The following is a 14,148-nucleotide window of genomic DNA, read 5'->3' as shown; positions in this document are numbered from 1 at the left end:
TTCACCAGCTGTGTCAGGAGGTGGTCTTCCACACACACCAGGAGCATCCGAGACTGTTCCCTCTCTGCTGTGTTATATTTCCAGCAGATATCCGGGAACTTGAAGTCCCCTACAAGTACAAGGGGAAGTGATCGCGAGGCTTTTCCTAGCTGCCTATGGAATATTTTGTCTGTTTCTTCATCCTGGAAGTTTGTTTTCTTAAAAAAAAAAAATAAAAAAAAAAATGGGTGCCAGAAAGATGATGTATCTTTTTTTCTTTTTCCTTCCCTGTAAAGGTGTAGCAGAGAAGACACAGTTGCTGAAACTAAATGTTCCTGCAACCTTCATGCTTGTGGCTCTGGATGAAGGCCCAGGTCCTCCAATTAAATACCAGTATGCTGAACTGGGGAAGCTGTACACTGTTGTATCACAACTGATCCGTTGTTGCAATGTGTCATCACGTATGCAGTCTTCTATCAATGGTATAATGAATTTTAAGTTTTCCTTAGATGAATTGAATATGTTGGTAAATGTCTTTTCTGTATATTTAGCTATTATGTGTAAAATGGACTAGCTGGAAAAATATTTGCCTTTTGTTTAGCAGCTCCTTTTGTTTAAAGGCAGAAATCTTTGTCGTAGGCAAAACTAATTTGCTATACCAACATACTAAAAAAGCACAAGACAGAATTCTGTTCTGTATTTTATGTTTCTTGGCTTATTCCCTAAAGATACAGGAAAACAACTGACTAGTAAAGTAGTAGTCTGTGGATTACAAAACAGTAATGATTTTGCAATAGTGTAAGAGCTAGCTAAAATAGTTAGCTGTAAAGAGTTGCATAAAGATCTTTTGTTACTGAGTAGGCATTAAAATAGTGGAATACTTTTGTGGTACCAGTACAAAAGTAGTGTGCACAGGAAAGGCGGTATAGCAGGCTCTGAAGTAGCTAATACTGCGTAATCAGTGAAGACATCTTGCATTGTTGTGGATCACTCCTGAAAATGGATGTTTGCAGTCACGACGACAAACAGAAGCCAGCACTTTAATTTATAAACCAGAAAGAATCAGCTACAGATTGGTCGACCACAGTATAAATCATTAATATCTCCAGTAGTTGAGTAGAGTGCAGTTACTTTTGAGAAATGATGACAGAATGTTGAGCTACGTGGACTTTATAGCCTGTATATGTGCGTGTTCTATTAAGCATATTTCAGAAAACCTAATTAGGAATCCGTAGAGAAAGCTATTTAATGGCAAACTCATTACAGCCTGATGTGTCAGGCTATAAAGTCAATAGGCTCAAATGTTCTATATAGTAAGATTAATGAACTGAAAATTTTACTGTGCTGTAATAAACTTCAGAACCATTTGGCAATTTGATTTGGTTTTGTTTCCAGTGCATTATTTGAGATGTACACTGACAAGATATTCTACCTATGAAAACTAATTGTATATTTACTGTATTCATAAAATTGTACTAAAAAAATTACTTGGTATGAACATTACTCTGACTACTAATTATGATTACGATTTGCAGAGTAAAATTATTTGCTTCAGCATATTAAGCTAGAAAAGCTCTCCCTTGGACTTGTAGGCATCTTCAGACAGTAACTAAAAACACTGCTAAATTTTGACACTTCAGGAGCAAATCAAAGGTCTTCCCTTACACAAAATGAAGCTCACTAAATAAGATACATTTATTTTTATTCATTCAAGAGTATATTACTTTTCTCTGCACTCTAGAGATTCAGATGGGACTGTTCTGACATAATTATTCCTCTGAACCCCATCCCATTGCCTAGTGAAGTAAATAGACCTTGTGTCCTAAAATATAATAAACTTGGGCTGTGTTACACAAGCAATGAAGCAGATAAATTCAGGAGAGAAGAGGATTTCACTGAGGAAACTCTCTGTAATTTCTCCTCTTGCATATGAATGTGTCTCCAGCTGTTCTGCTTTGATTGTCACTGCATAATCTTAACCTGAAAGGGAAAAGAAGCCCACTCAGGCAGCAAGTGTCAGGCTTCACAAGCAGAAAACTTAGTTATTTCATACCGTAGTATTTTTCAAAGAAAAATCAACTGTTAGGGAGGGGTTGCGTTTTTCCATCTGTTGTTTTTTTGATGAGATGCACCAATTTGTATTTTGTTGTGTCTACACTGAAAGTACTTCAGTACCTTTTCATCTGTAATAACTGCTTGTTCTAGGTAATCCGCCACTTACGAACCCTTACGGGGATCCTAATTTATCTCAGCCTATAATGGCACTTCAGCAGAATGTAGCAGACATTCTGTTTGTGAGAACTAGCTACGTGAAGAAAATCATTGAAGATTGCAGCAACTCTGAAGAGACCATCAAGTTGCTTCGTTTCTGCTGTTGGGAGAATCCTCAGTTCTCTTCCACTGTCCTGAGTGAACTACTTTGGCAGGTAAGAGTAGAAAGCTAAGAGAATATAAATGTGTATGATGTACGATTCTATATTTATATATAGGAATGTTGGGTTAAATACTGAACAGGTGCTTGATAAATAAACTTTCCTTAAGGTGGCATCCACTGTCTGTATTTACACTCTTAGGTCTATACATCATGTTGGAGGATTATGAGGAGTCCTTTTATGAGTTTAGGAGAGCAACTGACCTTTTATGAGTTAGGAATGCTATGTTAAGGATGGAAAATAAGTAGACTGAGATGCTTTTTATATATTGCAAGAGCATTTCCTTCAGCTTTTCTGTCATTATCAATGAAAGACCTTCTTACATTGCATGGAAAGTTAAAATCACTTCCTAAGATCTCTCTCGTATTTAATTTGAGTATGTTCATAAGGTGCTTTTTTGCACGCCTGCAGAACGTACTGGGTATCACACTTGGGAAGGAGTCTTTGGGACTGTCTTGTTTTTCCTTTGTAATCCCTGTGTAAAAGTTCACTTTTTCACTCCAAATAAAACTTTACTAAGAATCATAATAAAAATCACTTTATGGATATTTTGCTAGCCATGTATTTTACATTTTAGGATAACCTTTGAATGTATTGTCTGAAAGCAGCAATATCCGTGAAAAATGGTTTTGTAATTTTGCTTTTCTAAAGGTATTTTTAAGGTAGCTTCTTCAGCATCTTTTGCCTTGGGGCTTCGGATCAATCGTGTTAGAAACTCATGAGGAAACATTTTCTGCTTTCCAAAACCTACTATATTAAAAAAACAAAACAAGACCCCAACAAAACAGAATCCCCCCCCCAAAACTCTGACACAATCAACTTTTTTTTTTTAAAAAGTACGCATTGTGTCTTGAAATATGCTTTAAGTTACAGTAAACTTCACTTCAAATGAATTGTGTTCTTGTTTTGCACCATGTAATCTGTATGCTTCAAGGAATGTTCTCTTCATTCTTACTTTTTAAGGTTGCATATTCATATACATACGAGCTTCGACCTTATTTGGATCTGCTTCTGCAAATCCTATTAATTGAGGACTCTTGGCAAACTCACAGGTTAGTATTGACCTGTTTTTTTTTAGTCCAAGATTATTACGTTTTGTATGGCTTGTTTTCCCAGTGGTTCTGTTGCTAATCTTTTCAAGGGCGTTTTAAATAAGTGCTAAATGAAAATACAGGAATAAAGCTTTTTTCTCCACTTTTATTGCAATTTTTGAGACAAAGCTACAGGTTTTCACCTTTACCTTCCTTACTGTTGAGAAATTTGCTACTTAGTCCTATAAATCCACGATTTTTCACATAGAAAAGAATGTGCCATTTAGGCTAAACTTGTACCGTTTACTGTGAGGTGCTTAGATTGATTCTTAGAAGCATCTCATTCAAGAGGGTCCAGTGATGTACTTCTTGGTAAGACCAGGTTATCAGTCTTAGTAGTGATACAAGGACATGGATAAAGTGTGAACTTGGGAGAAAAGCTTTTTTCATAAATAAATATTCTCGATGTGATCACATTTCAGTAGAATTTTAACTTCAAAACATAAAATATTCATCCAGATTCAAACCTAATTTTCATATGTCTACAGAATAAGGCTTTGAAATTTGAGATTTAAAAGAATGTAATTATTGCAAGTACTGTTTGAGAGAATAGTAAATTCCTCAGAAGTTTTATGTAGTAGTAGGTGAGGTAACACAAAATAAATATAATCAACGTGCTACCTGTCAATTTTTTTTAAATGTCACTTTTCCATAATAAGGGAGTATAGGTTGTATTGGATTTCCTGAATCATTTGCAGCCATGTCTCACATGACATTTAAAATACTTTGAGTAAGAGCACACTTACGCAATAAGGATGTTGGGATAAATTCATGTACTTAACATGTAGAAGCAGGCAGTGCTCTTGGAATTTTATCAGTTGCCTGGCCTTACTTCAGAAGATACTCTAGGAGAAGATGGTGAGCTGGCTTACCATGCTCCAGAACACAAAGACTGAGTTGGAGGGGTTTCTTCATTTTCTGTATAGGAATTACACCTTAGGTAAGGGGTGAGAGTACCCTTCATACATAGGCTTTTCAGTCTTGCATACATATGCGAAGAGTGTACCTTTGAGAAGCGTAACTGTAATGTAAGTAACCCTTCTGTTGAGGATTTAACTGTTCCAGTTCTGTAAGGACCCATTGGGTTAACAGATCTATTTTGTAAATGCAGTTGATTTAAAAACTAAGTAATAAAAATTAACCAGTTGAAGTTGGTTGCTGTTATTAGAATTAATCATACTTATATGTTTCATGTATCTCATTCAGAGAGTTTAAATATTACCAAATGTGCTAAAGTTATAAATTACACATGTGACGTGTCAAGTTAGTTTTCTGATTAAAAAAAAAGCTCTTTACTAAAACCAGAAGTCAGAATCTGAGCTGTCGCTTTTATAATTGCACTGTAGTTGAAACCTTAATTCAGATGCTAAAACTCTGACACTTGAAGTTTTTGTTTTGTTATTTGTTGTTTTGTTTTTAGGATTCACAACGCGCTTAAGGGAATCCCAGATGACAGGGATGGACTATTTGACACCATTCAGCGCTCTAAGAATCATTATCAGAAGAGAGCTTACCAGTGTATAAAGTGCATGGTAGCTCTCTTCAGCAACTGTCCTGTAGCCTACCAGATCCTTCAGGTGATACCTTTCATTCTGTTTCTTGCTGCTTCTTTCCCAGTTCTGTGTTTTAAAAAAAACAAAAACACACACAAAGAACCCCAAACCACCTCCACCATTACTGAGTTTTCATCACCTTGATGAAATTAGTTTCCAAGTACAACTCATTTGAACCTTTCTATATCAGAAGGTTAATATATTGGGATTGAAAGCAATTTGGTTAAACTTGCACTCATGGTTCTGTGAAGCAGCTGCTAATCTGCAGCTGAATGAATTTGAAAATCCGTTTCAGATTGGAAGTTTTCTTTGTGCAAAAACGGGTATTTCAGGGAGTCTTTTAAACAGCAGCAGGTATGTTGATGGTCTGCTCTCTTGATCGCTCATGTGTAGGAAGGGAAAAAAATTACATTTCTGTTTTGAAAAATAGGGAGGATAATTGTGAATTGTTAATTTTCCATCTGCAGAGCAATGGAGATTTGAAGAGAAAATGGACCTGGGCAGTAGAATGGCTTGGAGACGAGCTGGAGCGTAGACCGTACACTGGCAATCCTCAGTACACCTATAATAATTGGTCTCCACCAATACAAAGCAATGAAACGTCAAATGGCTACTTCCTAGAGAGATCACACAGCGCCAGAATGACTCTTGCAAAAGCTTGTGAACTCTGCCCAGAGGAGGTAAGGAATTTGACTCTTGGTAAAAAATTTCAGTACAGTGTTTCTATAAAGAATTAACCTTAGCTGTGTTTTCTCTAGTTGTCATAGAGGTAATGCATTTTATAGGTATTTTTATAAGTATCTATTTCAGTTTTTGTGGGTTTGGTTACATGCTTCTGTGTATTTTTACACCTCTATTACTGTTTCTATAGAAATCTGTCACTTAAAGAATTAGCAGTATAGAATTGAAATTGACCATTTAAAGTAGATTATGAATAGATCTGTTTTTCCAATAGTACATTGATAGTGGGCCTTTTAAATAGTAACAGTACAAGCTATGGGTGACACGGGGTGGAATTTTTCTCCAAGCATGTCTGAAACAATCACTTGCCTGTAGGATTGATTCTGGATAGAATAATTGTAATGTTTTACCTAAGTAAATTAAGTGTTTTTTTCAAACTTCAGGAACCAGATGATCCTGATGCCCCAGATGAACATGAATCTTCTCCACCTGAAGATGCCCCACTGTATCCCCACTCACCTGGTTCCCAGTATCAACAGGTAAAAGCTTGGAATTGAGTTGAACAATTTGTCCAGAGTTCCAGGTTAGCTTTTTTAGCCTTTATGGTGACTTAAATTATAGGTATTTAGCCAGTAGCATGTTATTGTCAAATATCACACTTAAAGGAATGGAAATGCACCTCTCTTTTACCAGGAACAGTTTCACCATCAGAGTTTCAGGTGAGAATTTTAATGTTACCAGATCAGGGATCAGTCATTCATAGAAAGAGCAAAGGTACGGATGTCATCGCAGTTTAGTGCATACTGAATTTGCTTCTGACATACTTGCTGGCATTTACGATATTTTGTGAGTTGCTTTCTTGTTTTTAAATACAAAACAAAGCCTCAAGGCCTAAATTTCAGCTGGGGTAATTGGAAGGCTTTCAGAAAAACGGCTTTGTTAGATGTAACTTGTGTTATGAACACTGATTTCTAAATCTTAGTTACATACCAAATCTAAATCTGTTTTTCTGTTAAATGGCTGCTTTGTGAATATCTTCCAGTGGAAAGCCAGATCTGAAAGAAATCATAACCAGGTTTTTTGTTGAATTGACTAAATTAGTAGATCCCCCACTTGGTTGCCATTTTTTGTTCCAATTAATTTTATATATTCCAAATCTGCTAATTCAATTTCCTTTCCTGCCCAAACCCATTTCCCTCCATCTCGCTTTCCTTACTTGGTGTTCTCAGCAGAGCAGTTGGTAAGTCATGCAGATTTTCCCACTCCTTTCTGAGCTCCTGAGTTCAGACACATGCCGTAACCTCACCATTACCTGTGTGATGTGTTCACTTTCTTGCAAGAGATGGCATTTCTCACTAACACGCACAGTCTTCATATTCCTAATTTCTCTACAGTTGGTTAAACTCTGCAAAACAGTAGATAAGATGTTTACATTTGCCAGGTGTGTGTGTTACTTTTTTTAAATTGAGGCAGAACATCTGCAGAAACTACTGGTCTGGATTTCATTCAGCTCTGTAACATTAAAGTTTTCCTTAAAAGTTGATGTATGCTGCATAAATACAGGTATGGTTTTTTCCATTGTCTCTGGAAAAAAAAAAGTCTGGTTGAATCTTGACAAAACATGTGCACAGTTTAATGTCTGCAGTACACAGGCAGCCTTTTTTCGTCTCCTTTTTTTTCCTTTCTTACTGCTTTTGCTTTGCATGTAGATGTTTGTTATTCAAAAGCTGAGATTACTATTTTAACTAATCCTTTTCTCTTTACAAGCTGAAAGTTTGTTTACCTTCTGTGTAAATTAAAAAGGTAAGTGAAAGGTGTGATTCAGAGGAATGAAGAAACTGATGTGTGTTCATATAGATACTACTACATGAGAAGCTCAGTGTGCTTGAGGATACTTTTCAATAGTCTGAATGTGAAGGGGAAAAGCAAGCAACAGGTCAGGAAACAGCGCAGAGGTTTAATGTCCTGTAAAATGTTTGTGCTTTATTACAGAATAACCACGTGCATGGACAGCCATATACAGGCCCGGCAGCACATCATATGAACAACCCTCAGCGAACTGGCCAACGAGCACAAGAAAACTATGAAGGCAGTGAAGAAGTTTCCCCACCTCAGACAAAAGATTAGTGAAATGCACATAATCAATTAAATTGCTCCATCAAGACTGTGCACCCAGGCCTTACAGTCCAACCTTTCTCTGTGTCTGGCTAATATTTAAAACTAGAAAAACTATTCCTAATCAACATGGAGTGGAGAGTCTATTCACTGTCTTATCTGCAGAAAATTGCTGTCAATATATAACCCGCCTGCAGTGGAAAGTGTATAGTGTTTTGTAATAAATGGCCTGATGCTAATGTGTAAATGGCAAAGGTGTATATAGTATATTAATGTTTGACTGTTAATTCTTGAGCAGGAAACATTTTTTTTGTCTTGATGAGACTCACAGATCTACAAAAAAAAAACAAAAAAATAATTTCTTGATATATCTGCTGCGCTCTGCGACCAGTGTTGCCTGCCTCACGGCAGTCGGATCAACTCCTTTACGAAAAAGCCTATCCATGTCAACCACAAAAATAGTTTCATGTTAATTCTTTGCCACTGGAGTCGATTTTACTATGAGCAACGTAATGGCTGGTAACCTTCTAATTATTTGGTTGATGTGGAAAATTGGTGATGTAACATTGTTTCTAGATTTTTTTCATTGCCTTTTTCATTCTGGTATTAGGTTAATCACTTTGAAGCTATAGTTATGCTGTAACATTTAGCATGGCTTCACACCAAGTTAGTGTAGCCAACGAGGGGGGAAGAAGTGTGACAGCAGTTGTCCCAATGTGACAACTCTATCGCTCAGAACTCTTTTTCTTACACCTAGATTATAAAATGGGGAGGGAAAATGTGACAAACAAGTGGTTTTCAGTTTCACATCTGTTCCTCGCACCTGATGTTTGACAGTTCTGTCTCTGGGTGGGATAAAGAACACTTAGTTTTCAGTAATAGAAATTTAAAAGATTTAAAACAAATATGCAAAAATTTGCTATGCCAGGATGCCTGGAGCATAATAGACTGTATTTGGTGTGCTTGTTTTGTTTCTTTGGTAGAGCTTATTAGATAAACTTCTAACACTTTCCTTCTACTGCATCCCAGTGAAGCGGAAGTCAACAACATCACACAGTACTTGTGAGTGCCACTGCACCAAGTTAACTTGCTGGTTTTCTGCTCGTTCACAGTTCTACTTGAAAGCGAGAATTGTCTTAGCTCTTTATCCATTATACAGGAAATCTTACTTTAGAAGCAGGGTTTAATTATAAAAGAAACTACTGGTTAGTCAAATACGATTCTGAGGTATCTCTATTCCAGAATAAACATTTGTTTAAAGACTTCGAGAAACGCATCAGTAAATACTGTATTTAAATGAAAATTGGTAACTTGAATGTGTGTAATTTTTTGGAACCTGTCTAAAAACCAAATACCCCTGCAAAACAGATACAGCCCGCCCTATACTATTTAAATATTTTGCTGTTTTATTTTATAGAAATTATTTTGCTGAATTCACAAATAGAATTTGATTTAAGAAGACTGTTTTGTCCTGTGGTGTGTGTTGTTTTTTTGGGGTTTTTTTAACAGTTTGCACAGAAAGGTGAATTCTGTGCAGTGGCATTATGCTGAATTCTGGAACAAGTCACATTGAGAATTCTGTGCACAACAAAAATTTGCCCTTAAGAATAAAATAATCAGGACAATTACACTGTAAAAGTTTCTTAATGTGATTTATCTTGTACTTTTTGTATGTTTTTATATATACATATATATTTAATGAGCACAAGCTTGATGGTGTTTTTTACAAATAAGTTGATAGAAACAGAGCTGCTTGTCAAATTAAAGGTTTGTAGTTTTGAAGTGAACAAAGGAGAATTTGGTCGCAAGTGCAGTCCTATGCGTTTAGTAATATAAGGAAGGGGCACAGAAGATTTTTTTGAATATGCTGTGTAGCGATGATCACTTTTATGCTTCCATGTTTTCATGAGTGCTCAAGTTATTTCAGATTTTTTCATAGTTTTTTAGTAATACCATTTTACCTGGACTTCGTAAATTTGAGTAAAGTGTTCCTATTTACGTTTGGGAATGCTTGTTGGAGGTTTTAACTCAGAAATTCTGCCCTGAGTATTCGAGTTGAAATAGTTCGTATTTATTTGGACCAGTAATTGTTAAACAAGCTATCTCAGAGATGGTTATGTATTTTTTACTCTATAGGTAAAATATATGATGTCCTAGTTCAGCCTTGCCAAATGTGTTTGCTTTTGATAGTGCAATGATTGTAGAGACACGTCAAACCTGTGACACTTTAAGGCTGTGACTCTCTTCAGTCGTACCCACCGCTGTCCCTGAGCTGACGGTGACTGCAGTGGCCCTTGTTTTTGGGCGGCAGATTGAGAATGTTGTGCACCTTTGTGACTTTGAAGGAGGAAAGCCTCTATTGTTTGTTGCAGCTGCTGCTTTTAAAGGGAATAGCTACAGCAAAAGGTGCAATGCTTTCTTCACTCTGGGCAAAACCATTTTGAAATGTACTTCACAAATACTGTACAGGCAAAAAGTTTCATATGCATGTTACTGTCACGGCATTTTGGCAGTAGTCGTCTTCAGGCGATACATGGTACCTCATGGTTGATGGCACACTTAAAATAGCAGTCCTCAAAGTGCCTAAAGATTTAATTCCCCCATCACTAATTTCAGTCCTGCGTTCGGTTTAGAGCAGTTCCTAGGGAATCTCTGGTCTTCCATAAAATGAGCCAATGAATAGTGAAGCAACTACTCATATTCCTGGCAGTGTAACATCACATACGTAGAAACTGAGAATTCATAGGTGATGTTATATGGTGGTTAATGTGTAGTTTGACCTAGGGGGAAATCCATAACCTTACTAAGCAGAATTTCTCCCTTTTGTATGTTTGGACTGTGGTTGCTTAGTGACTAAAATAAGCTTTTAACACTTGCTGCTGTTAGTGCTGAAAGGATTAGTACAGCCATATATAACAGGAATTTGGTTACTGTTTGTGTATCAGTGAATGTACCAAGTTTTAGTCACAGACTTGGTCACCTACACCTGTGTTGTCCCATTGATAGTGATGAGATTGCACAGGGTTCAGTCAAAGCTGTTTGCCACGCAGGACCTGATTTTGTGGTAATGCACAAGCAGAACAGGACTCCGCTTGACTTGGAATTTTTCAGATTATTTTCCCTGCTATCTACCAGCTCTAAAAATTTAAGTTCCCTGATTTCAAAGCAAGTGTATCTTGTGGAAATTGAGCCAGAGAGAAGTTGAATTCCACAGTGACATTTCATATTTTTTTCTCAGAGTGAAACTACTTCAGATGTCATGAGAAAATTCTGTTACAGTAATTGTTACTATGCCTTCTCGGCCACTTTGTTGTGCCTGTCTTGTGTGTTTTAGCATGTGTGTAATCAAAAAGCACTTACAGTTCCAACATTTTCTGTATGCTTCTTAAGTTCCAGGAGAGAATGCAATTAGCCATTCTGCCAAAGTTAATGGGAAAAATTGGCTGCTGTAGCAATTTACTTCATTTTTTATTTCAATAAATTTTGTCTACCTCCGAGTCTTTTGCCAGAGAGGAATAGGCTGATAAAATATGGCAAGGCAAAGTGGCTCAGCGTTGGTGGTGGTGTGTTTTAGGCATTGCAGCGAGACCTTCAATGTAGTGAATTTAACTTCAAAGGAAAGTTAAAGACTTAACTTCATAAACTGGAGGAAGAAGTGGCACATTGGGAAATGTGCAGAATAACCAATTAAGTGTTTAAATATTTTAGTTAAACCTTGTCAGTCCACACTTGCAAATCCTCATTGAAAGCAAATTCACCCCTGTGGTGCAAGGCGCACACCTGAAGTTTTAGGAAGGTGAGATGCTGGTGCTGACGTCGTGTTTCTTAAGGCAGGTGTGTGAGAGTGTCCCATTTGTGGCCCTGCTCCAGCACACTGTAATCAGGACAACAGTAATTTTGGCTCCCTGTCTTACCTCCTGTGCTCTCCATCATGTTCATGATACCACTTTTCTCGCAGCCATAAGGTCTTGAGAATAAAGTCTAAACCTGCCTTCTCTCTAGAGCAAGACAGAAGAGGCTTTCTGGGGGAGAAGTAGGAACCATCTTGTAAATACCACTGTATTGTGCTGTGCACTGGTACTACAAGAAACAGAAAGCTAGGTGGAAGAAACACAGCTGCATCCTTCTGCATGATTTCTGTCCCACTTGAAAGGGCAAGACAGCCGCAAAAGCTCTTTAAAGCTCAGTGCGCTTCTGGCTTGCAGCTAGAATCAGTCTGCACCAGTGCAGGAAGGATCGCTGTGCAGCAGCAGCAGCAACATGCCCTATATATGCTCTCCATAGGGCTCCAGGGTGCTCATTACACCTTGCTTCTGTTGCTCTTTGGGGATTGTCATGTTAATATCTTCATTTATGCTGAGATTTGCCCTCCGCTGCAGACAGGACAGCTCTGCTGCACTAGAAGGGCCTTAACCCAGTTTGAGCACTGTCACTTTCTACATGATAGCTTCTTTTGGGGTTCATAATATAAATGTACTTTTATTTCTAAGGTATAAAAATGTCCCTTGGAGTAACTTGCAAAATGTCGAATAGCCATTTTTCTGCCCTTTTTTTCACAGGAGCCTGGTGTTCAGTCCTGACCCTGTAATGTGTTATTGTAGAGTGTTCACAGAAGTGTGTTGACATAGATTTGGGCACTTAAATTCAGAGGTCCTCCTCCTGTAATCTGATTTTTCCAATGCAAGCTCTGATGGATTCATGGATTTCAGTGGCATTTGTACGAGTCCTGTTGATTTCAGCACTGCAGGAGTTGGAGCTGGTGATGCATTGCAGGGATCAACACAGATAAGTCAGCAGGTGGCATAAAAGCCAGCCACCTTACTTGCTTTGGTTATACTTATTTGCAGATGATGAAGTCAAAACAAGCACAGGAGAACGAGTTTCTGAAGGAGAAAAACACTCTCCTGAATAAGGGCTAACTTAATCAGATTTTAAATACCCAACTGCGTATTTTTTGTAGCTTTAGAATTCTTTCAAGACATTTTTTGATAATAAAACTGACCTGCAGGCTGTTTCCTTGGAATAATTGAATATAGCCTTAACTACATCATCACAATTCTGAAATGACAGCGTCATTCTTCAGTGGTCAAAATAATGTCCAAATGTTTTCTAGTTTTTAACAGTGAGCTAACCGTGAATAATGAAAATGGGAGAGAAAAAGGAAAACGGGTTCTATGAATTAATCCAAAATGTAACCATAGAAGAACATCCAGTGCAGGAAAATGAGAGAATTCCCTGATTTTCTCTCTATATACTATTTAAAATGTCTGATAATATTTATTCTTAATTTACAACTGCTGTTCCATAACTTGGTTTGTATTGCCCTAAGCGGTGTCAGCTGCAGTTTGCAGCTCCCTGATGCTTTTGCAGTTACGTCCCCTTTAGTCCTTAGCAGAGCAAAAGCTCTAAATGCTCGTTTTTCCCAGCCTGTTCCCAAAACTGCATCTCCGTTTTCCTTGTCACGATGTGCTGTTTCTGTATTCATGCCATGACCGGGGCTGGATGAATGCTTTCCAAGTGTGGTTTCACCTGAGCCATTAAGCGAGCAGCTACGTTCCTGTTCTGTTACGATACCTCTGTGGATGCAGCTTCTGAAGGCATTGGCCTTTTTTGTAGCTTTATTTATTGAAATGCTGCTCCGTTCTTTGCCCATCACTCCTAAATTCTTATCCATAATTTCTTACAGTTCTTTCTTACTGAATTTCTCACTCTGGATTGCCAGGATCGCTTTCTATTTAATATTTTTGTATTTTCTTGGACTCGGATCCTTTCACTTGCCGTGATGGTTTTCTCCTCCTTTTCTGCCCACACCTGCTGGTTTGCTGTTGGCTGCTGCAGAAGAGCCACATCTGCCAGGCAGCCCAGCTCTCCACACTGGAGCTTTTTGCAGTGTGGTAGCAGCACCCGCAGTCTCGACCAGGTGGGCTTTGTCATCTCTTAAATCTTCCCAGTTTTATGTGGGACATGAAAGCTTCGTGCTGATGATGGCAGTCTTGAATTCAAATAGCTTGTAGCTTATTGGGATCTGTTTGGTTTTTTGTCTTTTCTATCTCAAACAGTTTCTACAGGTCAACAAAAGCAGTAGGTCTCGCTGGAATCTGCTTTGGAGGAGGCGGCTGATTAAAAACTTGGACACTTCTTAATGTTCTTGATTGTATTTAAATATCTGGTAGGTGCTATAGTCCTTAGAAAGTCCTTTGGAGACACATTCAGAAGCTTAGAAACATGAAGAGTAGGTCTTCAGGATGCTCAGAAATCCATCTGCCTGTCCTGCTGTGTGATTAAGAACAGGCAGAA

At 37.8% G+C, this 14,148-nt stretch overlaps 1 protein-coding gene across 1 annotated transcript; it reads left to right on the top strand.

Moving 5' to 3' along the window:
• Positions 1 to 275: 275 nt before the first annotated feature.
• LOC104545951 (probable ubiquitin carboxyl-terminal hydrolase FAF-X) lies at positions 276 to 9,312 on the top strand (the record flags this gene model as incomplete). Its single annotated transcript, XM_010191217.1, has 7 exons — positions 276 to 461; positions 2,185 to 2,405; positions 3,375 to 3,463; positions 4,923 to 5,079; positions 5,523 to 5,735; positions 6,180 to 6,275; positions 7,729 to 9,312. Coding segments are annotated over 7 exons (1,097 nt in total), but the record flags the coding sequence as incomplete, so codon positions are not given.
• Positions 9,313 to 14,148: the final 4,836 nt, after the last annotated feature.

Source organism: Mesitornis unicolor, unplaced genomic scaffold (genome assembly GCF_000695765.1).
Source record: "Mesitornis unicolor isolate BGI_N332 unplaced genomic scaffold, ASM69576v1 scaffold52158, whole genome shotgun sequence".
Lineage (NCBI taxonomy): Eukaryota > Metazoa > Chordata > Aves > Mesitornithiformes > Mesitornithidae > Mesitornis > Mesitornis unicolor.
The sequence above is the reverse complement of the archived record's forward strand: the minus strand, read 5'-3'. Positions and strand labels throughout refer to the sequence as shown.